The sequence below is a fragment of the Lycorma delicatula genome, chromosome 1, assembly GCF_047948215.1.
Source record: "Lycorma delicatula isolate Av1 chromosome 1, ASM4794821v1, whole genome shotgun sequence".
Classification (NCBI taxonomy): Eukaryota; Metazoa; Arthropoda; class Insecta; order Hemiptera; family Fulgoridae; genus Lycorma; species Lycorma delicatula.
Window position 1 is genome coordinate 329,474,076 of NC_134455.1, and position 26,200 is coordinate 329,500,275.

Below are 26,200 nucleotides of genomic sequence, written 5' to 3' on the forward strand. Positions count from 1 at the left end.
CCAATGAAAATAAGTACCACTTATGATATATCGTTGAAAAGCTCTCAAGCAGGGCTTATTACTACAGTTAAGAAAACGTCAAAAATTCTACCTTTTGAGAATTTCGGGTTTTTGGGGACATTTTTGGTTCGGCCGATTACAATCAAAAGGGAAGGTGCACAACTAGATGTTACAATAGCCCTAAATCCAAAATTTCAACATCCTACGGCTAATCGTTTTTGAATTATACGAGATACGTACAGACGTCACGCACAAACTAGTCATAATGGATTCAGGGATGGTCAGAGTGGATATTTCCGTTGAAAACTGAAAACCGAAATTTTTCGCGATCACGATACTTCGTACAAGAAAGTAAAAATTAAAAATAATAAAACCTCTTACCTTTATGTGGCAGAAGCTCTAAAATTGTGAAAGAAATGTCTTCTAGAAAACCTAGAAAAAAGAAAGAAGAATTACAAGAAAAATTTTAGGTCCTAAATTTTTAAATAATCAGGTAAAATTAATTCCAAACAACAAACTTTAAACCAAAATTGAAAATCTGTCAGACACGATAAGGAAAAGACGAATTGCATTTTACTCCTATTTAATTAGAATGAATAACAGTAGACTGAATAAACAAATCTTTGATTTCTTCCGAAATAAAAAACTTAAGGCAAATGGTTCACACAAGTCCAATAAGACCTAAAGAACTGAAGAAATTGTAAAAGAAAGATTTCAAAGAGAATATTAAAAGATGAAAATAAAAGGTTCCAAGAAGCGCCAACAACAGAGTGAACTTTCTGAAGAACGAAGGAAAGAGATATCAGAAAGAATGAAGAGGAACTGTGCAGATAGAAAAACAGAAGAAAAAGAAACAACATGATTAACGTGTTTCAAGGTGAACTAATCGGGAAAAAACCTGTTACAAAATCGCAGAAACAAGTAAAATATAATATTCTCAGTTCTTTATTTCATATTTCAGAAGTCGATCTAGACTAAAAATATCTACAAGCAACTTACTAATCCTTAATTCAATACTCATTTTACGCAATTCGGTATCGACTTCATGAAGTCATATCTTTACAACTGAAAAAGTATTAGGTCCTCCGAATGAAAGGCCGAGACGCTATCATTCCGCCACGGAGATCGGATTTCCTACAAAACTTTTTCCCTCTTATTAGCGTTGTAGAAATTAAAAGGAAGAGCTATTTAACAGTTGTTGACGTAAATTTTTATTTAATTTTACACATTATTTTTGAAAGCTTCTTTCAAGAACCGGATATGTTGTTGAGAATTATTTTAACAACGCTTTATGAATTCATTAGGCTCGTAAATCATTTGTATTTAAACATTTTTTAAACAATGTTTATGTGATTCTACTTTTTTATTTTCTCTGCTCTATGAAAGATATTCCTGAATATTTTTTAAGTGAATTCCTAACCTTATGTCTACCAGAAGGTGATTATGCTGTTTTGTATTTATTCTTGGTAGCATTTGCTGTAAATGAACAGTTCTGAGTCTGGAAACTAAATATGTGATGAGGATTAGGTAAGATTTGTATCGTATTATTTTGTGGTGTATTATTGGATTTAGTTCCGTTATAGATGTAGCAAACCGTCGATTTGATCGTTATTGACTGATGTTAGTTAATCGGAAAATCTAGAAATATAGCAGTTTTGTAGTGTAAAATTTTGTGTGGTTAATGCCTCATTCAATTGAAAAATATTCCCCCATTACTTTTCTAACAGCAAAGTTATTTCATAGAACTTCTTTAGTAATACCTAAGCTCTGTTTTAAATAATTTCTACATAAATTCTCAGTCGATAAAAATTTCCGTTATACATCTAATCGACTTGTTTAAAAAAGATTAACTTAGATTTAATATCGGCTAGATGTAAAGACTTTTGATCCTTTATTCGAAATTAAAATAAAAATTGAACTGCGTAATTTTTTTTATTTTATTAATACTTATAAATCCACTGTTTGTATAATAATTTACTAAATATTAATGTATTTGAATTGAAAGTAAAATGTTTCTGTCAACTTTTTTTCGTGATATTAATCTTACCGCTTACGAGATAAATTTTTAAAACACAAAAGATTTATTAGAATTTCTAATAATTAATTTTAACATATTTAATCATTTTACGTAAGATCTGAATACTTACCTTCAGTTAAACAAAATAGTACCTGGTATTTAAACTGAATCAAAATTTAATAAAAACCTCTAAAAATATGTATTTGAGTAATGTAAATAAATAAAAACATTTAATGAAATGAATACAACACAAGAAAGATAACTTATAAAGAAAAGTTGGGGTTTGTTAATTTTTAATACATTTTTGAAATCATTTATTTGATGTAATTGATTAAGAGAATTTTTCTATTAATCTTTGTTGAATATTTAATATAACACGAAGAAACATATTATTTATGGAGTACTTGTAAAATAATTTATTATGATTAATTGATGGTGAATTTTAATAATCATTGTTTACTTTAAAAATAGAGTTTTTACTGTGGATTTCAATTTATAATAATTTCATTTAGTAATCATACATAAGAAGTTCATCGCTACGATGAAAAATAAATTATTTTTAAACAAATCTTTACGGTTGGTCCAACTTGCATTTATGTTTAATTGTTTTTTGATTGTGAATTGTGTTTTGTATTCTGTTTTTTTCTTACTTCTTATTAATATTTTTTATTTGTGTTGTTTAGGTATACACACCTACCGGTTTCGAAAAATATGCCATGACATACAGCGTAGGAGATTATAGAACAAATTTTTCAATTTGGGATACCTCAGGTAAAACAAAATTTATCCACATATTTTATCCAATAGTTTATAAATAGTATACTTACTGATTCAGTAAGTTTTACCATGTTCGGTATAAAAATATGCAACTCGAACTATTTTTTATACCTTTTCATTTGCAACTATACAAACCTTTTGTTTGAAGATTTCAAGATGCTAAGGCGTTATCGGATTCAGAAATTTTTATTTACTTTTTTAGCAATTATTGTATCAAGAAAACGTTTTTCAAAAACTAATTTAAAAAACTGTGATTTGGCACTAATATGTATGATTTGACGCCCTTCATCACGTAAAATAATTTGTTAGTTCCTGACAAAAGATAATAAGATTAAAGATTCTACGGTTCAGTTCTCCTTTTCGAAGATAAGATAATATATATTGCTAATGAGATAATACTGGTTAAACGAAGCGTTCAAAATATTTTTTTATGATGAAAAGAAAGTACCTCCTGAGAATTATTAGTGTAAACCAACTACACCTTTTGGCTAGACTGGTATTTTCATCGAGCTTTTAACCAACAGTCAAATTGTCTTGTCGTCTTCAAACGCTAAAATATTGTGAGCCACAAGTTAACAGCGTTTAATGTGCCATTTGGTCGGAATAATATGAAAACAATGGTTATATATGTATCGTTTTACACCCATTGGAATTTCAAATCGAATTATTGATCTTTTTTACTTTTTGTTCACGACTACTGTATTTACAATCGGCTCCTTATGTGGAGCCATAATTAAATCGTTCGATAATAAGTAAATGATACTGGTTCTTAAGGAAATCCCACAATAAGTCAATCCATAACAAAAGTTATTAGTAAACAATGTTCTTAAAGTCCATTAGTAAAAGAATATATCTGCCTTCACTTCATAGTCCATAAAAAAAGCAAATAAAAAAAAAACAATCAAATAATCAAGCGTTAGCGAGATGATAGGCACACCATAATAATGTATGTAAAAATTGACAAGAATAGTACAATTTGTAGCTTCAAACAAATATAACATCATTTGATTTAGTAACTTGATAACTTAAGCTTCGTATGTACCCGCTGTTATCAAGCAGATTGATAGCTAGGTGGTTGGCGTGACTTTCTAGACGTTGTTAGTATTTATACTGTACTATCTCACAACATCCCGAACCGTCGGAAGCTTCAGACATTCATGAATCTCATCGTTCCGTGTGGACCGTGACGTCTCCACAATTGTCCTCGTTACATTGTTTTGGAAGCGTTGTTTGATATCTACGTTACTATTCCTTGTTATCCCCCACAACTCCACACTGTCATAGATAGCCGTATTGGTCATAGGATAGCTTTGTCAAATCAGAACCTTATTAGGCATTTTGAGGTATGAGTTTCTCTGCAGCAGCCAATGCAGTTTCCTATACTTCGACTCAGTTATTTTCTTCTCACCCTCACGTGATACTACCAGGTCAAACGCCGATCTAGGTGCGGTAATATGACAGTGTCACATTCTCTGTTGTAGAATCAAGACACTGTCCATAACAGTCACTGCTTCTTATGGCGAATGTGATGTGCTTCGATTTATCCTGCTTAACTTTCATCCTTCTTTTTTTTTCTATGTGCAGACAAGGTCCAAAATCGTATGCAGCTTTCGCGAGGCTAGTTCATAGTCGTTAACGGTAATGATAGCCGTACCATCGGCAAATATGACGACGGTGCAACCTTCCAGGGATAGAAGGTCCGCTTTGAATATTGAATACAGCACAGGACCCAGTATAGAGCCCTGAAGAACTCTGTTTACTAAATCAAAACCCGGCGCTTTTTGCAATCGCCTTCCGTGGTTGATTAACTGCAGTGACTCTCTTGTCAAGATCGGTTTAATTGGAAAGTTGACTACCATTTTCTCTCTAAGAAGTCTTTAATATCCTAGTCACCAGAACCTTCTTCATTGTGTGATTGAAACGTTTCGCCTAAGTGAAAGCAAATAGATCGGGTTTGCCTTTGTCATTTCTCACCCATTATCCAATACGTCCCTTTAACGTAGTTAGCGTTGTTGTGGGTTTTTGTAGCCCCTTCGTGACCTTTCATAAAATGCATCTGTCCCTATTCAGATTAAATTTCAATACATTCCTTGAATGTCTCGTCTGTAATAGTTTTCAACAACCTCCTCAGCCTCCACTCAGCTCTATTAAGAAGTGTTCGAGCCTCCTAAATCGCTGCCAATTTTGACAGACGCAGTTTTGGGCCAGTTAGATGTAACACCTCTCTCGCATAGGCTTGTCTCTGATCGAATGTACTTCCTCTGGTGTAGACCTCCATGCATCTTGCTGCATGACCGACGTTAAAAAGTGTGTTGCGTAGTCAATACCCTGACAGGTATCTAGCAGAAATGGGTCAGTCAGTTCCTCCTCGACCCAGTTCTGATAAGAGACCCAATTCATTCGTTTCGTATGCTGGTTAGGCTTCATTTCTTTCTATACATCGTAGTACTCACTATACGTCGAAGCTGTTTTCTACAAAATTGTATATAGATGATAAACCTAATGCGATAAAAAAAGTGAAGTAAATCTGGCATATTCGTTAGGTTTGTAGGCCAGTATGTCGATTGAAACCTCGAAACTACGTCTAGGTGTAGATTTTGAACACACGTCCTCAGCATCCTTCTTTTATTGGTTATCAACCGCAAACCCCACAATGGGTCTTTCGTGTTCCAGTCCCCTCCAGCGATAAACCTGAATCCTAGTGTCGAAAAGTATTTGTAGAATAACTCGTTAGTTATAGTATGGCGTGGAGGTCAGTACACCACGGACAGTCTTATAGGTCCCAACCAGTTTTTTATTTCAACCATGGTTCTGGTTAATACAGAAACCCGGAAATTGGTGATGCCGTAGAGAATTCCTAACCAGTACCGCAGTTTCCCCATGAGCTCTCCTAGCTGGGTGAATTGTCATATGCACCGAGAAACCTTGAAGCATAAGGTAATTCCGGTGTGTAGTGCGTCTCTCATACTAGTATCACGTCCAGCAAATTGGTAATTGCCATAGTTTTTAGTTTTTCCCGCCTGGAAATTAGGCCGTTAATATTTCATGTAAAGATACCTTTTTCGGTAAACGGGTAGCACTTTTTTTTCTTCCAAATCAGAGGGTATTTGCAAAGAAATTATAAAAAAATCTAACAAACTTAACCTACGCTTGCTTCACTCGCTAACCTTCGCTCGCTAGTCAAGGATAACGAGCGAAGCGAGCGTAGGTTAAGTTTGGTTAGATTATATTTATAATTGTAAGCAATAGTGCTTATTATCGGGCCTCTCTCAGATACATGTGAAAGACCCATGTTTGAATAAAATCGACGAGTAGAAATAAAAAAATATAAAAGGTTAGTCCAAGATTAATTGTTAATATGGTAAATTAATTTTTTTTCGTTAAAAATGTTATTTGGTTATTGGTTTTATTTGGAATGTAAAAATTCGCGTTTTTATTGTTATTTTTGCGAACAAAATTAAGAATGTGTACCCGCTTACCGAAAAAGGTTCATGTAATGATCCGGAAAAACTTTGTCATTAACAGAGAGAATCTGTCTGAGTAAGCAAGGTTATCAAATTTCCAATCTGTTGAACTAAGAAATCTATATTTGAAGAAAGCCTGCCTAACCTGTCTACATTATTCTCACCATTACGGCCAGCCATCGCAGCATAATTTCGGCGAACAGACTCAGACTCCGCGCCGACGTTCCCAGGTGCTTCATGTCCCAACGTGGGGAAATTGTTATCATCAAATGTGAAGCCGGTTGCCCTACGTCTAGCGGATTTGACTCTTGAAATAAGATGTGAGTTCCAATTCGCCTTTTGCTTTTGTTTCCGCTTTAATATTTCTTGGTGCTTTTTGCAATTCCGATAGTTTACCGGATGGTCGGATTGGCATAAAGAACAGGTTATAGGAGTGCTAATGTCTTTTCTGGATGTATCGGCCGTTCGGTGTCCTTTCCCACATTTCACACAGTGGAAGGACCTCATGCAATTTTTTTTTTGTACTCGTACTGATGGCACCTCATGCACGCAGCAGGCTTCATTAGTTTCCAGATTGTTTCGAACGACACGCTGCAATTCGCTATGTATTGTAATTCATAAATTTATTAATCCTAATTATGCGTATATTTATAATATACATATAATTATTTATAATTATCGTAATTCATACATTTAGATTGGTCTCCTGTAACTCAAGGTTCATAAAAAATGTCGATGTTGGCTCGTTTGCTAATCCGTGGCGTGCATTTATTGTAACCCTCGCCCAGTGCCTGTGGCCTTCGATTTCTTTCCTGATATCTCCATTGGGCTCGAGTAGTGCAGGTTCCTGATCATAACATGAAAGGCTCGTTGATTCTTTCTAGTGAACGTATGACCTATTAATTCTCACGAAACTAAATTTATGATCTAGTACACCTCAACAGCTTTAGAAATTATTCTAAGTTGTTTTCCTCCTACCAGTCGTATGTTGTAATCTCCCTTACCCACGTCTGTCTCTATCAGTTTGTATAACTTAACCACATCATTTATATTGTAAAGTATATTTGGGGGCTTAGCTGGTTCCGTTCGGTTCGTGTTCTGTAACGGAAAGCTACTAAATTTATTTGATATTAAAATTGCAGTTTGTTTTTTTCGGCATAGGTATGGTTCTCCACGGACTAGAGGTAGGCTCTCTCTTTAACTGTTTAGCCTCCAGAGCCAACTTAAGGTATTACTTCAGAGGATTCATGAGGATGATATGTATGAATGTAAATGAAGTGTAGTCATGTACAGTTTCAGGTCGACCATCCCTGAGATGTGTTGTTAATTGAAATCCAACCACCAAAGAACACCGGTATCCACGATCTAGTATTCAAGTCCGTGTAAAAGTAACAACTACCTTTACTAGGAGTTGAACCTTAGAACCCTTGACTTCGAAATCAGCTGATTTGCGATGATAAGATCACCACTAGACCAACCCGGTGGGTTGACTGGAGGTAGGCTTTCTTTCTTTTTCCTGTTTAGCCTCCGGTAACTACCGTTTAGATAATACTTCAGAGGATGAATGAGGATGATATGTATGATTGTGAATGAAGTGTAGTCTTGTACATTCTCAGTTCGACCATACCTGAGATGTGTGGTTAATTGAAACCCAACCACCAAAGAACACCGGTATCCACGATCTAGTATTTAAGTCCCTGTAAAAATAGCTGGCTTTACTAAGACTTGAACGCTGGAACTCTCGACTTCCAAATTAGCTGATTTGGGAAGACGCGTTCACCACTAGACCTACCCGGTGGGTCGACTGGAGGTAGGCTGGGATTCCATAACCACACTGTCGTTCTCACTTGAATTTCAGACATAGAATTCGCTATATCATCTCTGGTTAATTTTCTGCCAGCTACCCCTCGGGTCCCTACTCGATGACGTTAATGGAATTTTTTAGGGAACTAACGTAAAAACAAGATGGTTTCAATTTCATCATTTAATACAGTCAATGAATCAAATTTATTTAAATAAAACGTTGGTTTTATCTGTCTAATCCTAGAGAAATAATAAATGTTTTGTAGAAATGTTATCTGACAATACGCTTTTTAATTATTCTGTGTTTCATGCAAAAATGAAGCAAATAATCACATCAATTGGATTCTTTTTGGGTTATTTTATATACAAACGAGTGTCTGAAATGTAATTAACGAAACTTGAAGACGAAAAAATCTATCTATTAACTTAGTTTAGTACATTTTTTTTTTCTTTACTTCCGGGTTCGCAGTCAAGCAATTCATTCTGCAAAATGAATTGCTTGACTGCAATGTTTTGTTCAATGGATGAATGTTTTGTAGCGTGTGTGAAAAATGCCATGCCTGACCGGGATTCGAACCCTGGACCACCGGGTGAATGGCCGAGACGCTACCACTCGCGCCACGGAGGCCGGCATATGTCTTTACCGAAAGTATATTGAGGATGTACAAGACCACACTTCATTTACACTCATACATATCATCCTCATTCATCCTCTGAAGTATTATCTAAAAACGGTAGTTACCGGAAGCTAAACAGGAAAAAGAAAGTATATTGAGGAAGTCTGCCTCTTTGTGAGAAAAAATAGTATTTATTCTCTCAGAATACCTATGAAAATAATATAACGGTAGGCTTAATAATTAAGTCCATCAAATGTGAAAAATTATTTAATAAACATGTATTTATTATACAGAAAGCTACTTTCCTGATTTTATTTGACTAATTCGTGGGAGATATTTTTCAAACTTTTGACCAGAGTTCCCTTCAAATAAGAGATAGCAGGAGAAAGGCAGAGTAATTCGGCTATACTAGAGACCAGTTAAACTAAAAGTAAACTTCAACAAAGTAGGTTTTACTTTTAATGGAAGGAGTACTTTAAATGACTTTCTAACAATATAATAATACCCTTTCCAAAAAAAAAATCAGTAATTCTACTTCGATCTTTTAAGATCAATAACTATTCTTTATTATTAACGCAGCATATATATTTTTACGATGTTATAATTGAAATTCATATCATTATTATAGAGTAGTCACAAACGTGAATGTAGACGTTATATTTACTCAGTTCTCACGAAAGTAGAAGTTTCTTATATTTTAGGATCGCTTGATAAAAAAATTAGGTTTTAAGGCGTACTAAAACTTATTCTTTTTTCGTTCATTGTTGTGAGTTTTAATTTAACCGGAAAACCCCTGAAATGAGGATTATTCATAAAATCATCCGCTTTTCATGTTTTTCCCAGTAATAGAAAAACTTTCGAGGTTCCATAGCTTTGTTAAAATTTTTTATAAACAAATTAATTGAAATATATTTAGGAACAGCATTTCATCTACAATTTGAATATATAGCATGCATTATAGTTTTATATATAATACAAGTCTACCTACTATTATTATTTACCTATATTTAAGAACAAAGAATATTTTTAGTTTAGTAGTAATTTTTTTTTAGTGTCGGTTTCATTATCCAGACCAATTTCAAAAGTTGTTTTGGTTCTGGTAGTAGCATTTTTGCTGAACACTGTGTTTTAACAGTATTACTGAAATACACTATTTCGCTGAATACAACATACTGTTACATTCTATTAATAATGTAAGCAGTATGGGAAACCTTTTGTGTGTGTGTGTGTGTGTGTGTGTGTGTGTGTGTGTGTGTGTGTGTGTGTGTGTGTGTGGGCGCATACAAATCTATTTCCTGTGTAGCAAATATACTCTTTTTAACAAACGGTTAAAAGTGTGAGCATTTTTAATCAAAATTCTTGTTTCCTTCAAAACCCTTTATCCATCCCGTTGTTAATTGAAACAATAAAAATATATACCTAATGTAATAATAAAAATGTCAAAACTCTTGCTTCAATAAATAAAAATTACTTATTAGGGGCCGAAGTATCAGTCCGTTTTTTTTTTTTTTAATTTCCTACTTATTGAAATCGACCGTGGTCGAAACTGACCATTAAAACATTTACATATGTTTTAATGTATATAACATGTAGATAACATGGGTTCTAAAATGTATATATTTTTATATTGCTTATTTGTAAAAATAATGGAACGTTGGAATTATCCCCTTCCCCCGGGAAAGCAGCTAAAAAATTGGGGACTTTTGAAGCTTGATTTACTTCCTGCAAGTTTGATTAATACAAAATTTCTTAAGTAAATTAAGGCTTGCAACTGCAACGAAGAGAACAATTTTTAATACTCGTGGAATAAAACTTAATTTTTTTTATAAAAGTGATTCGTAATAACTCTTATAAGATAATTTTTTTTGTAACGAATTATTAACGTTTAAATGCTTCCTTATTGTTGTACAATAATAATTGCTCTTTTTTATTAAAAGTTAATTTTAATACATACATTATTAGTTCGTAGAACTGAAAAGAAAGATAGATTACACGATGTCGTGTGAGTTTAACCGCTACCTGTTACTCAACTTTGTATTTCAGTGCGGTTTTGTATTGACTAATCAGGTAACCACATTACGAATAGAAATATTTAAATAAAACAATATCTTACTTCTAAGCTGTCGTTGTGAATGATTACAGAATATTTGGAAATCTCAATTAAGAAAAGAAATATAAATAATAGGTTGTACTACTTGTTTTATCCGGAAAATACCAAACATGATCATAGCTCCAAATATATTACACCTATAATAGTATTATAAACCATAAATCAGAACGTTTAATTAAAAATAATAATAAATAACCGTATGCGAACTAATCAGTTAATATTTCAATTCAGTGGTTCAACAAATGTTTTCATAATAATGAAACGGATTTTATTTTATTATTTTCAGTTATTATTATATTAATACAGAGAGTAAAACGTTGTAAAAATTAAAATTAATTAACTATTAATGGATTAATTATTTTTCCTGCGTAATTGAGTGAAAATCTTGGCATTACTAACAAAATTTAATACAAGAATCAGTATTGACTGATTTATTCTGTAAATTAAAGATACTTAACAAAAATTGTTTAGTCTTTGTTAGAATATTCTGCCGATTATATGTGTAATAAGTTTAAATGAATAACACAAAGTCTGGAAGAGAGTTAATATTTCAACCAAAACCTCTATTTTGGAATTTGGTAGTCATTGTGGGAAATATTAGTTACAAGCTATAATCTTCATCTTTTAATACAGCTTAAAACTAGTAGATGCAACCAACATTTATCTCAATCGCATAGTGGCACGATACATGATTATTAATTACAATAGATGCGATTTTCCGAATGAGAAATCAGTATTGTTGGAAACGCATCCAATACAGTATTTAAAAAATTCTTTAAAAAAGGGGATTTCAGTAAGTATATATTGTAAATTCCGTATCGATATCATACCTTATAGAATTGTTATAACATTATCATTTTGTCGAAAATATTATGAAAAACAATTTCATATTTTATATGTATCAAGATAAATATTAGGTCGTAATTTTAAATAAATCATGTTCAATTTTTAATAAACCGTTTCGTTAAATCATTTAATTTTTTTTTGTTTTTTAAGTATCGGTAAATTTCATGAAATTTAAGAAAGCCTTAAGGAATACAGAAGCACGTTGTTAAACGTGGCACATTCCTCGTTCTTTTTTTATTTTGGTAAAAAGAGAACAGGAAGTAGGCTCATTCGGTTTGAAATTCGAGCAGGATGAGTTTGTTTATAGAAAATGCACCTCTGTCCTATGACCTCCCCCTGCACAGCGAATTGTTGGTTCGTGTTTAGACCTGCACGAAGCGGTGGTGTATGTGTGTGTGTTTGTGAATGGATCCTTTATTAACATTCCTGCCTCTCTCTTCATCTTAGCTAACAAACCATCCGCCCATATGAGTGTAGTGGTTTGATGATGTGTATAAAGTAGACCCAGACCCTGTCTACAAATAAACTGCGTGGACGTTGCTTCCCACTCGTCCTGGTTGCGATAGTAAAGTAATGAGAAGTTCCAAACTCATCGTTACTTTTATTCCAAACTTAAAAAAAAAAATAAAGTACAATGCCAGAGATTATCTCATTCCTACACCGCTTTTTTTCTCTTAAATAAGGGTGAATCACTTTTCATTCTGTATTAACGTTAAGAGCATTTGCTCAAAAACTACCGGGCCGAATTATTCTTAAATTCTTCTCCTTGTTCTATTAGTATTTTTTTTCTTGGATAGAGAAGGTATTTCTTATAGAAAACTATTAAATCGATCATGATACATTTTTTTTTTAAATAACCTGTTTTTGTTTTTGTTTTTTTTTAAATTGACAATCAAATAAGAAAAAACTATGTATATTCTTGTACAAACCCACGGAGGTAATTTCATTAACTGATCCCTCAGTTCTTAAGAAAGTTTTCCCTATTACTAAACGTAATTTCCGTGAAATTTAAGAACACAATCTCAAATAAGTTTCACTCGCATGAGCCCATTTCTAGCTGATATAGTAATATTTCCAAATGATCTCTGTTAGTTTACTAGCTATTAATAAAAATCTTCCAGGATATTTCTGGAGACCTCTTTCCATCCTAGCTTCCCATTCAAAATCATTTGTAGCGTTATACAAATTTTCCATGCGTTGTTTATTTTGAAATTTTACAGCCATAATATTCATAATCCTGATTTGATTACAGAAAATGAATGTGTAAAACTATAGAATTTTATAATTCACTGACGGAAATATGACAAAAATTTCTTATTACAAATAGATTTGTAGTTCCTGAAATCAGAAAGTATTTTTCAAGATAATTACAAGCTAATTTAGAGAGCTTTTAAAATAATTTTAAAGCTAATATTAATAAGGTTTTCATTAATATTTTGGTGAGAAAAATTTTTTTTATGAGGTTTTCTTTAGTAAGTAGTTGGAAAAACGTTTTTTTTCTACAAATACATGTATATTGAACGCTACGTGAAAAAACCTTTTAAGTTTTTTCGAGATAAAAAATGTTCACCATCCTCCAAAAATTAAATCTCGCTTTCTAACGTCCTTCGTAAGTAATATTATCGGACCTGATCTAGAAAATAAAGATCTGAAAAAGTTCTGGATGTTTCCAGAACATCAACATAAAAAATTGTTAAAGATAATAAATGGTGAAAGAGATCTGTTATGAGTTCCCTGTTTTTTCCTTAAAAATAAGGAAAAAATTCTCTATGTATCATATGACTAGACACTAGTATTGATCCACAGTGATTTATTAAAAATCACGAAATTCATTGATTTTATTTTTTCATTGTGTTAAACAAAAGAGTAACAAAATCAAACACATCGAAAATCAAGTTTCTTCTCTTTACTCTCGGCTAGAATTACTAAAGGGTGTCCCATATAAAACGCAACCCATCAATCACTCATCCATGAAATTTCAAAAGTCAAGCTTACTCCCTTACTCGTTACTGAAATGGAGTCGTCCAACATCTGAACATCGCGGCGACGCAGTAGAACACTACCGATAGTAACAACAATGCAATCATAACGTTCAGTGTATTGCTAGAGACAAGATGGTGTTTTCGCTAGATGAACGTCTTTTCATTGTTGAGTCGTACTTCAGTACGAAATCAGTGGTTGCAGTCCAAGATTTGTTTCGCCATAAGTACCCAGATAAATCAACTCCTAACAAAACATCAGTATTAAGGTTAGTTGCAAAATTTAGAGACTGGTTTTGTTAATAACAAGGAACACAAAAGATCTGCGTCAGTGTTGAATACAGATACAGTCACTGAAATCAAAGACCGATTACTCGCCTCGCGAAATAAATCGATCAGACGTTTGTCTGCTGAAATTAATTTGTCTAAATCAACTGTTCATCGGGCGACCAAACAATTGACCTGATCGCATTCAAACGGTTCATCGACTTCTTGAGCCCGACAAAGAAAAACGGCTACAATATTGTCAACGGTCCCGTCGATTTCTGCGTGAGGGAATTAACACCTCTGTGTTTGTACCCTAATTTTTTTTAAATGCTGAAAATTTTATTCCAGCCTACGTTATCGAATGCCTTTTCTAGGTCTATAAATGCCAAGTATGTTGGTTTGTTTTTCTTTCATCTTCCTTCTACTATTAATCTGAGCGCTAAAATTGCTTCCCTTGTCCCTATACTTTTTCTGAAACCAAATTAGTCTTCTAACACTTTCTCCTCTCAATGCTAATGCTAATTATATGGTAAATTTTTTTATATTTGAGTCATTTCTGTTGTTTTACTACACGCCTCGCTGTGATTTCTTCACTCGAGCCTTTAATAATAATCTCAATACCAGTATTACTTTATATGATTATTATACTTTAAGATGATCATCTTATTACCAACTGAATAAAAAAATTAGGTTCTGATTCCCATTTCCAAAAAAAGTATTAAATAAGTAAACAAACATGTAAATAATAATAAAATTCCGACATTCTGAAACTCATTAAAATTCACGCTCATCGCGGCGAATCAAACGAATTTAGTACTTAGGTCTCAATTTTTAAGGAACTTTAATCGCCTTATTACAATAAGCACCTATAATTCATAAAGAATAAAAATGAATAATCTTTTTCTTATTCCATTTATAACTAAGTGTAAGAAGAGATTAGCTACAATTAGTTAAAATTGTTCACACAATTGTATGAACATTTCATCTTGTTACAGCTGCGTTCAAATATTTCTAACAGAGAAAAACAAGCGCTAGGAAAGCTGCAAGTTACACAACGTACATTATGACCTGATCTTTCTCTCTACTCTTTTACCATTTTTTCTTCCCTCTTTTCTATTAATTTTTCTGCGCGCGTGCATACGCCTGTGCATGATTGTGTTAGATAGTGTACGGGAAGAAGGGAGGAAAAAGGAGAGAGAGAAAAAGAGAAATTATGAAATCTGTAAATTTACTACACCCCTCTCTTCACCAAATAAAAGCCTGCTTCGTGCGGTTGGTACTTTAAAGAATGCTGTTTTGTACGGAGTAAAAACTGTTGAAATGAATTCTCCGTTAACGCTAATGACATTTTACGTTTTAAGTTACTGTTATTAGAGAATATCCGCAAGAAGTATAAAATCAGATTTTTAGTTGAAAGTTATCCGATTTACAGTTTATTAACAATAAACTTTTTAAATGTAACTATTATATCAGCTTAATGGAACGGCTGTTTTTTTCTTTTTTTTTAGACGTACTGTAATTTAATTTTTATATTTTTGGATATTCTTTATTCCTTTTTTTCTTGTATTTTATAAAACGCTCAAGCTACATAAGTTACATTTTGTTTTTGTTCCTGCAATCTTGCACTTGATTATTTATTTAATCTACATTATGATAAGTTACCGATGTAAACGTAAAAAATTGAAGGAGCTTCGTGATTGGATGAAAATATTTCGATAAATAACCCGAACATATTATCTTGCCGGTTAATACACTAGTGATATTTATTTTTCTCTTGGAGAAATTTCATTCATATTTAATGCAGGTATTTGACAGGATACCGGTTTAAAAAATAAATAGCTTTCCGAGTACGTGAAAATGTGCTTCCAGAAGTGCTCGGTTCTAATTTACAGCTTCTTCGGCAGTGGTGTTGGAAGTGCATGATTATGTGAATAGAAATTAGTTGTAATACGTGCAAAACAGCGTATTTGATTTGTGATCTGTTTCTTCGTCTAACATGTTTTTATGTCAAATTTAACGCATTAATGTTTGATATTTACTCAAGGGCGTTAAGGTCACGACTTTTTATGAACTGTATGTAAAATTTTCGTTTTACAGTTAATATCTCTTTTTGTATGTCGTAAGTATTTTTTTTATGAGATTCTTTTGTTGTATGTATTGCAAATATACGTTTGGAAATTAATTAAACTACGGTATACTCGCTAAGCTAGCAACATTGGGTTGACTGGATACACCCTTACTAGCTTCGAAAATAACTATTGGAAGCATATTTCCTTGTGCAAAGAAATTTAATCGTTTTGTTTATTTGTTGTTTTTTCTTCTTTTTTATTTAGCGTTAGCTATAGTTTTATTAATGGTGATCAATTATTGTTAAATTGATGGTACAAATATTATCGTTCGTAGGTTAATAGGTTCCACTCCCTAGATTTATATAAAATCAGAAATAATGACCTCGTAATATTTTTTTTTCTGTCTTTTAGTTTAAATATTTTATAAATCAAGTTTTTAATGTATAGATTTCTTTGTATTAAATCCAACCCACATGATAAAGAGTATGACTTTCAATTTGATAGTACTTTATTTATTAATTTGTAGAGAATCGTCTACAATTACAAAACATACTAAAAATATTTTCCGTTAACCTATTCTAACCTTTGCATAATATTAACTCCGGCAAGTTTTTTCTAGACACTTCGCTAAAACCTGCGATTGACCACGACCGAGCACCACTGCTAACTCTGCTGGCCATGCAACAGTATTTTAATAAAACACTCTATCACGCTCAAATGGTCGTGCGGGAATCATACCTCGTGCTTTCAAATTATATTGCATTTTTAAAACAACTCTTGTGCTTTAGTCTTATATTAATGAACGATGTAATTGTTGGAATCATATTGATTCTCTCATTGAAAGAAACCTTTGCAATCACTTGCTAAAAAAAGTGTCTCGATCGTATTTACGGATCTATTAGAATCAAAAATTTCTCATGTCCATCATTAATTTACACCAATATGATCAGTCCGAATGTCTTTTATTATGGTATGATTTTAGTTTACTCATACCACAGCCTAACGTTTTCGATGAGTTGTAGTTGCTGCTGAGTGTGACGAAGATTTTTTCTTCGCGCTATCTATACATTTGTTTCTTAATAATTCCATTGAGATGTAGGAAGTGTACTTCATGCAATTAAAAAATCCCTTTCTGCACGCCGGAAGGCGGAGGTAGATTTCACCAATGCTGAGTAGGAGATAAAAAATATTTCCACCTTAACGTTAAGAAAAACTTCAAATTTACTCTATACGACAATGATTACATGTTTAGCATACGACAAGCCCCATCTTCTTACAATTCCAGCAATATTTTGGTCATCCCTTGCCGTAACGGTTGGTCATATCAAAAATTGTTTCAGACAAAATTTTAGGTAATGTTTAGAAGATTAAGGACCACTTTAAACCGATTCGATACTGTGCCTATTAAGGGAGATATGATATTTTTTGTTTTCGAAACGCCATTTTTTCCACCCCCTGAGTCAATGGTTGGTAATATCAAAAAAACTTTAGTTAGATACCTTTCACCCCCTTATCCACAGAATGCAGGAACTTTAAATAAATTCGATATCTTACTTAATAGTAAGGTTATAGCGATTTTTTTATTTGAAAAAGCCCTCTCATTTCCACCCTGTTGGTCCGATTTTTCCCATTAACGAACTCGACTAAGCTTTTGGGTCGTTATATTTTATTTGAAAGTGATTGTCAGAAAATTACGGCAGTTATCGTGTCCACAAGCAAGTGAAATATATATATATGTATAAATTTATGTATAAACTTTTGAACTGACGGTGGCTTTGGGGATGTGAAACGCGAAGATATGTCGAAATTTTCCGGCAGTCGAATCATGGTACTCATTACAATAGATAGCTTTATTTTGAAATTTATCTTAAAAGGCACATTTGAATATAATAATTTTGTAACTGATATAAAAAAAATCATAACATTTGCTTTATTGAATGTTATTTTAGTATGGGTTTGTTTAAACAACACGAAACGCTCCAATTAGCCTACATTTTCAAAAGAGAAGGAAGAACCGTTTTTAAATCCATTTTTTATTACGAAATTCAAAGAATCAAGTTTTACACTGAGTTCTATTCTTAGAAAAACTATTCCTTCTAATATGTTAACGTACGATTAAATTTTGGTTTCCAATCTTCATCTAATAAAATGTTATTTGTTTTTAGTGACCATTAGGCGGTAGTGTATCATTCTCAGTTCTGTTGTTTCAGTTATGTAGCTCACTTCGGTGTAGTTTTTCAACTCATCAGTTGATCTCGGTTTATTGTCTAAAATTTTATTTTTAAATAACTCCACTCAAAGAAACCATACGCGTCGACTAAGAAACAATCTTCGTTAAATAAAAATATTCTCGCAATATTGATGCAAAACCGTAGTTCATCATTCTTTCTTTAAACGTTGTACTTTACAAAGGAAATAGAAAATCTGTTAAAAAATAGGTGAGTTATGGCAGAAAATTTGTTGTAATTATATGTCTGTTTTCATGTCCTCCACTGTGCGTTCAATTTGATGAAATATTAATTATTTTTATTCATTGTTAATTCTAGTATAGTAAATTAGAATCTAAGTAATAATTTTGTTACAATAATAGACCTAATAATTATGACACAAAATTACATCAATTTTCTCCCATAACTCGACTATTTGTTAACCGATTTAAAAAAATAAAATGTCATTTAGTTCAAAATAAAAGGCTTAATATTTTAGAAAAATAACATAAATTTTGATAAAACTAATATTTATGGAGATATAAAAATAAACATGGCCGCCATTTTGTAATTTGCAAAGGTATTTAAATCCTGATTTTTTTGCTAATTTTAAAATTTTATTACCAAGACGCTTATCAAACACCAATGTGATTCGAACTTGAGATATTAATTATTATATAACAAAATGGCGGACAGTGGGAGAACGAAGGAGAAATTGCCATTTTTCCTAAGGATATTTTTTGTTTAGTTTTACAAATAGAATCCGAAAAAGAATAGCCACCTAACCATTTAAAAAACGCTCTCCACTATTACATGTATATATATAAATAGTGGAAATTTGCCAGTTGAAGCACAAACTTTAATGAATTGAATTAATAAACTGTTAACTGTGAGGTTCTATCACTCTGTTACCTGGGTTTGAATTGAATGATTCAGATCAATCGAATGAGTAATATTAAAAAAAATAATAGTATTAAATTTACGTTAAATAAAATAAAACAATATTAAATAAATTAAACATTTTCTGTTTAATAATATGGGCTTTCCGTGGGGACTGCGTGTGAGGCTAGAGTGGTGAGGTGATGCGAGTACATCGTGCGAGGCTAGACCACCACCATCAACTGATAACAAACGGAGTGCCCCTGGGATGCTGTTTTCGGAGGTGCAAAAACAATGGGGTGCTCTTACAATATTTCTGCAATCAATCGTCCGATTTTCAAAATTCATACGGTGTATATGCTAGTATAATACAAAATCATGATGGAACCTTAATATAATAAATACAATTGTAAAAATTAAAAAACACGACTGCCAAAAAAACAATAATAAATTGAACTAAAAAAGACAATAAATCAAAATAAATAAAGGAAAGCAAGATATGGAAATAAAAGATTAAAAATCGTCATGCAGTATTCAATTAAATAAAATAATGGGTGAGCAATCAACTTTCAGGCGGTTTAAGTTTGTTTAAATATATTTTTGAAGTTGTAGAAATAGAAAGCATATAAGGTTTTGTAATGATTAAGTTCTCACCAGGTCTTACATAGATAAGAAACTTTTCTCGTTCAAGAAAAATATTTTAATGCAATTGGAGGCTCTTTAATATAGAATAATTACTTACTATTCAGGGCTCTCTAAAATAGGACAATTACTATCCAGACCAATTTTTCTCTGAAATTACAATTTCTAATTTTATATAGCAGTTTTGCTCTATAATTACATTTATACACATTTTGATATGAGATTGAATTTTCAGTATGGTTTGTATTTTTGGGAAGTTATCATATAGTTGGAACCGCTAAAGCAAAATTAATTTGATGGAGAATTTTGAAATCAGAATAAGATCAAGCGATACAGATAAATTTTTTTTCACAAAAATACGAACTAAAGAGTTAGGGCTGTGGTTGGCTGACTACGTTTGCTGATTCGTTACACGGATATATCCGATTTTGTGTTTGATTGTTCTGAATTCCTTAAATACGTTTCCTTCAATAAAACGTTTTCAGCAGTCTAATGAAATCAAATTATCCTTACTTCATGTAACAACATAATCCTTTATAATTGTAATTTATAGCAGGCTAACGCTACAAATTTGTCATCTCTTTCACATACATTTAATTTTGAACAAAAATACAGAGTCTCCTTAAAATTTATCTACATCATTACTGTATTATAGTAAAGGCAAGTGAATTTTACAAGTGTATAATTTACTTATAGCAATACAATCATTATTGCTAATTAGCCTTCACCCATTTTAAATGAATTAATAAGTAGAATTATCAGTTTTTCCAAAATGCCCTTCTGTTTAAATCTTTAAAAAAAAATTATTTAAGAATGATTTACAGTTTAAAGTATTTTTTCATGTTGAAATTCCGCCAAAAATTATATTTTGATATCTTAAAATTGTATTTTTAAGTGCTTCATTAACTTTTATTTTTCGTAATTCCCTGAAAATAAAAATTTTAAAAATTTATCCTTCCTGTTCATAATCTAATACCGAGTCATTAAATATTAGATTAAAATTTATTATATCAAAAGCGAGTTATTTTATAGACATTCAATTTACAAATAATCATAACTTCTTTTTACTTTGGAAAAAAACGAAAAACAATACGTGTCTATTTTATACTTGGGAGTTGTAAATTTTATGCACAGTAGAATGATGATTCTAAAATTAAGCTGTTATTACATTTATATAATCAGTTGTATTACCATATTTGTTTAGCAGTGCAGTAAAAGGAAAAATTCAGCTGCCAAATTAAACTGTACGTACAACATACACTGAAAAAGTATGCATAAAGCATATAAATGTATTTGAAATGTTATATATACTGCAATTCACTATAATAAATTTTTAGTGACTCATTTTATAATATATATCGTTCCAAAATATTTTAAAAGGTAAAGGTATACTTCCAAAATTTGATCAAATAATGAATTTGATCACATAAATCTGAAAATTAAAGTATTTCTTGTAAAGTCAAGAAGCAAACAACTACACAAAGTAGATTTAAATAGACACTTTACCATCAATAAAAGAGGCTTGGAAAGTTTTTAAATCTAATAGTAGAATTATTAGAATTTTTCATTTTAATTTTTTGTTATGATTTTGTAAAATAGTTTTTAAATGACTTCAAATTATAGAAATGTTTTGTAAATTAGATGAATGCTCTCACAAAATGAACAAAAAATACTTTTCCTTTTTAAAATGAAGTGAAAGAAGCTTCCTTCTTGTATTCCCTCTGAGACAAAAGTGTGTAATAGGTAAACAGTAACATTTGCTTTTTTGTATTTATTTATTGCAATATTTTAAATTTGATTTTAGTTAAATTTTATAATATAATTTAATTTTTGAATCAAACTAATTTAATCTCTTTAATGATTACTTAAAAATTACTTATAATATTTTATTTAATATTTGTTTGTGTATGTTTAGGTGCAGTAGCGTATGACAGTGTTAGACCGCTTGCTTATCAAGATGTTAGAGTGTTTTTACTTTGCTTTAGGGTCAGTGATCCAGTTTCTCTTGACAATGCTGTAAGCAAGGTATTATTCTTTTTATTATATATTTTCATTATGTACTGTTTATTATTTAGACCTACTGTTGTTGTTAAGAATATAGAATTTATTTTATTATGTTTTATACTTTTTTGTCTTTGATGGTCAGCGATGAAAATTATAATTTTTCAAACCAAATAAAATGTTAACAAGTGTTATAATTTCCAACTAATTTTAATGAATGATGCTGCTGCTGCTCTCACTCTGGTTTTAGCTGATGTTATTGCCATATTTTTTTTACTTTAAGTTAAAACTTAGTTGACAATTGTGTTCATTTAATATATTGTCGTTGTTGTTGGTACATTAATATATTTCTTAACTTTTGATGTGTTAAGATGTGGTCCTGTCTATGTATGAATATCATGCTTGTTATGAATCCTGTTTTGTAATTTGTGTTTATGAAATAGTTGGCAAAAATGTAAATTTTATGTTGCTACATGTTTATAATACCTCTGTTTGAAGCTGTGTTCTGTTTGATCAATAACGTACATTTTAATCTGTGTGTTATTTTCTCTTAGCCACTGCTTATGTGTGAAAATGAACTTGAATGTTTTTACAAAGATAAATATTCAACCATGATATATTAAATAATGAACTGATACAATTCAAATCCAGCATACTAATTTCAATCACAGTCTAACTTTTAAAAACTGGCAGCAATAACATCAGTCACTAAAGGTAGTTACAAAAGCGATTGAAAACATTGATAATTTATTAATAATGTTGTATTTATAAAATTTGATTCAAGATTATTGTTTTAAAGCATTATAATTTTAAATAAGAAACAAAATATTTTCTCTTAGTGTTATCATAATAGCTCCGAGTATACATTATCAGTTTGACACAAGATGTATCATATGTTTTCTTTTGAAAAAAATTGACTTTACTTGTTAGAGAACACATGGCACAGGCTCATCCATGTCTGGCATATTAGGGAAATTATAAGTGAAGTGGTCTCTAGAGGAGTTTTTCACTGATTTTAATATGATACTGTACATCAGAATATCAAGCATGCCAAAACTCAAGTAATATCATCCAGCCCAATAAGAGAATCATATTTCTGTTCATCACCAGACCAGGATTAGTTTTAACACTACTCTTATTCACAACACTTCAACTAGCAATTCTTGCAAACTCAAGTGTTATATGCTCATTAAACAAAAATGAGTAATTTTCTTATCAAAAAAAATTACAATGAAATTGTATACCATACAGTTAGAGTCTTGCAGGTATCATTTCTTCCACTCAAAAAACAAAAATTTCTGTAATATAAAGTTTTTAACAGAATGATACTGATATCAAAAAAAGTAAGACACTACATTTCTATTACCAAAATCTGTTATTAATTTAGAATTTTGTTTATAAAATAAATACATGTTAAATATATGTAATGTACAATAGAAATACAATAATAGATAATAAACAATTTTAAGCTTTCCATACATAGGCAAAAAATAGAAAAATGTGTTAAATTTTTCAATGTGTTTCATTTATATGTATCACATTTACAGAAATAGTACAATTCTTATGATTATTCGTTGTTTAATAAATGAAATCGGGCCAGTAAGTTTTGTAACAAATTTTTCAATTTTTTTCTTATATGGAATGTTTAAACATTGTTTATTATCTATTATTTTATATCTATTGTCTATTACATATATTTAACATGTATTCTTTTTTAACAAAATTCTAAATTAATAACAGATTTTGATAATAGAAATGTTGTGTCTTAGCTTTTTTTATATCATTATCATTTTGTTAAAAACAATTTTATTTATATTACAGAAAATTTGTTTTTTGAATAGAAGAAATGATACCTACAAGACTTACCGTACGGTTTATAATTTCATTGTAATTTTTTTGGGTATCACTGCATTTTGTTAGATTATTTTTTTTTTTTTTTTTTTTTTTTTTTTTTTATGAATTACTGATTGTTATCTTATGGATTTATTATTAAAATTTGTTGCCTTTCTAGAACAAACAAATATACATTTTTTTGAATTTCGCAGCCAATTTTTTTTTTTTTTTGTTGATAAATCATGTCATTCACTTAATACCATATTTTTCCTTTTTTAATAAAACTACTATGATGACCTTCACGAATTGAAGATCCATAATGTAATATTGCACTTATTGCTTTGTAAGTGTAACCCTTGATTTTTATTGTATCTGAGGACACACATTTTATATTATTATTAAATGAACTTTTTTTATTTCTCCATCAATTAGTTCAAATAGTTCTAATTGTTGATTAAAAATTTTACCAATTGAATTTATTTCTGTTTTATGTAACAAATCATTTGCAACACTTTCCTACTGTTCATGATTTTGTGTTTTATTAGCAGCTACAATCTCTTGTAAACTAATAATTTTATTTTTTTTTATGAAGTGATGGGAATTAAAAAAATTGTTTCATCTTCAGTACTTTAACTTACATAAGAGCATTTACTATTAAAACAAGCTGTAGTATATTTTCAAAAAAATATGAATTTTATTATTTCAAGTACATTACCAAGTTTTTGTACAAGATCATTCGTAAATTCAAAGACACCAACTGCTGCATAGCGGTGCAATTCAAAATACTATTTTAATATAAATTGAGCGTGATATAACATTACTTTTATCATTATAAGTTACTATTTCATTAGATCACAAAGTTCCCAGGTAATGTATTCAGAGGTAGAGTAATAATTAATCTAAAGAGATAATAAATCAGTTTTTCTGAGCTAATTCAGAGAAGTTACTACCTTTGATTGTCGAGGTTAAGCTCTGTTAGATGCAGTTCTTTTTAGATAAAGGGTAGCTCCTACATTGAGGGGTATCTGGGCTTTCCTGAATGGGAGGTTCGGTTATCTCAGAGATATGTAGGAGACCCCCGATGGGTGAGTTCCACAGTGGACGAAGACAGGATGGGTGGGGGTAATCATCCGCCATTACATGTGGGGCCGACTAACGAGATGCCTAACAGCGATTCCTGGTTGCCCCAGTATGTTAAAAGATGGAAAAAAAAAAAAAGTATTTATTAACAAGATTTGAAAGTGAATAATTCAAGTTAATCTTTTCAGAAGTATAAACAAGAAATCGGTAAGCTTATGTAAAATTAGATGATTGAAATTTATGAATGGAATTCAATTTGTAAGATTCTCACTTTGTATCTGATGTTTATAGCATGCTAATTATTAACTTGTTATTTTTATAACAGTGGTATCCAGAAATTAGACAACATTGTGATAATACTCCAGTCATACTTTGCGGATGTCAAAGTGATTTGCGAAATAATATTGATATCATATCAAACCTAGCAAAAAACCAACTTATACCAGTCACATCTGAACAGGTAATATTTGATTTACTTTGATAATACTCAACAATTTAATTAAATTTTGTTTGATTAATATATGTTTTTGTACATGTGTGATGGTGTTAGTTACCATTGTTTAATTATACATTTCTGTCAAGAAACTTTAAAGAAAAATTGCATCTTGTAATGTTTGAATTTTTTAACTGCTAATAACTATATGAATATTACTGTTAATTTAATAAAAAATAATATTTGATTATTACTATTATCTGACCAATCATGCAAAAAATAATGTATTTAGGTAGTATTTATATTTTTTGAGCTGCACTGATTTTAATGAAACAATCAAACAGTATTTCATCTCTTCACACAAGTGATGCAGATTATAATTATAACTTCAAAAAAAGATTTTCGGTTTTTTTTTTCATTAAAATTGTCTGAAATTCTTCATACAGGGTTTCAGAAATAAAAGAATTTGAAAAATAGATTTATAATACGTACATTTATATTATAAAGTTCCACAAAATAATTATAATAATTAAAAAACACATTAAAATATTAACAATAATTAATAAGATCAATAATTAATTAGAATATTATTTTATGAATCAATGTTTATATGAAAATTAACATTTGTAGTTTAAAACAGATTTACATTTAATCCACTTAGAAGAGCTTAGGAAGTGATAAAGCAAAAGTAAGACCACCACATTTTGTAAATTAAATTAACACTGCACTACTCAGGTAGGAAATTGCATCTCAGTGATTACAAGGCATTGTAGTAGTAGCTGGCTTGTTTTCAAGTTAATATTTTTGTTTAATTTCTTACTTTGTTTTTGATTTTGCTTTTATATTAATTTATGATAAATATTTATTTTTAATGATATAATTACAGTACAACACACAGCTGATTTAATAAGAAAATAAATCACAAAATAATTATTGGAACAAAAATTTAATAAATTCACTTTAAATCTATAAATAACAAAATGAAGATTATTGTAGTTCAGAACATAATTGACAAATTTTCTTCACTATCATTACTGTTCACACAAACAGTGTTTATGTTATTTTGGAAGACTTTTCAAGTCGATATATTGCATTTTATGCAAAAAGTTTGTGTTTCTTTTTTAATTTTACTTCATGGCAGATATACCAAAATCCCTCTTCAGTTCTAGCTAATTT

At 30.7% G+C, this 26,200-nt stretch overlaps 1 protein-coding gene across 1 annotated transcript in view; it reads left to right on the forward strand.

Annotated features, from left to right (window-relative positions):
- The window catches only part of LOC142318372 (rho-related GTP-binding protein RhoN-like), a 191,479-nt gene that overhangs the window by 155,073 nt on the left and 10,206 nt on the right, over positions 1-26,200 (forward strand). The window contains exons 2-4 of the mRNA XM_075354955.1: positions 2,701-2,788; positions 21,593-21,702; positions 24,917-25,051. Of these exons, the coding sequence (XP_075211070.1) occupies positions 2,701-2,788; positions 21,593-21,702; positions 24,917-25,051 (333 nt within the window). The remainder of the gene's footprint in view (positions 1-2,700; positions 2,789-21,592; positions 21,703-24,916; positions 25,052-26,200) is intronic.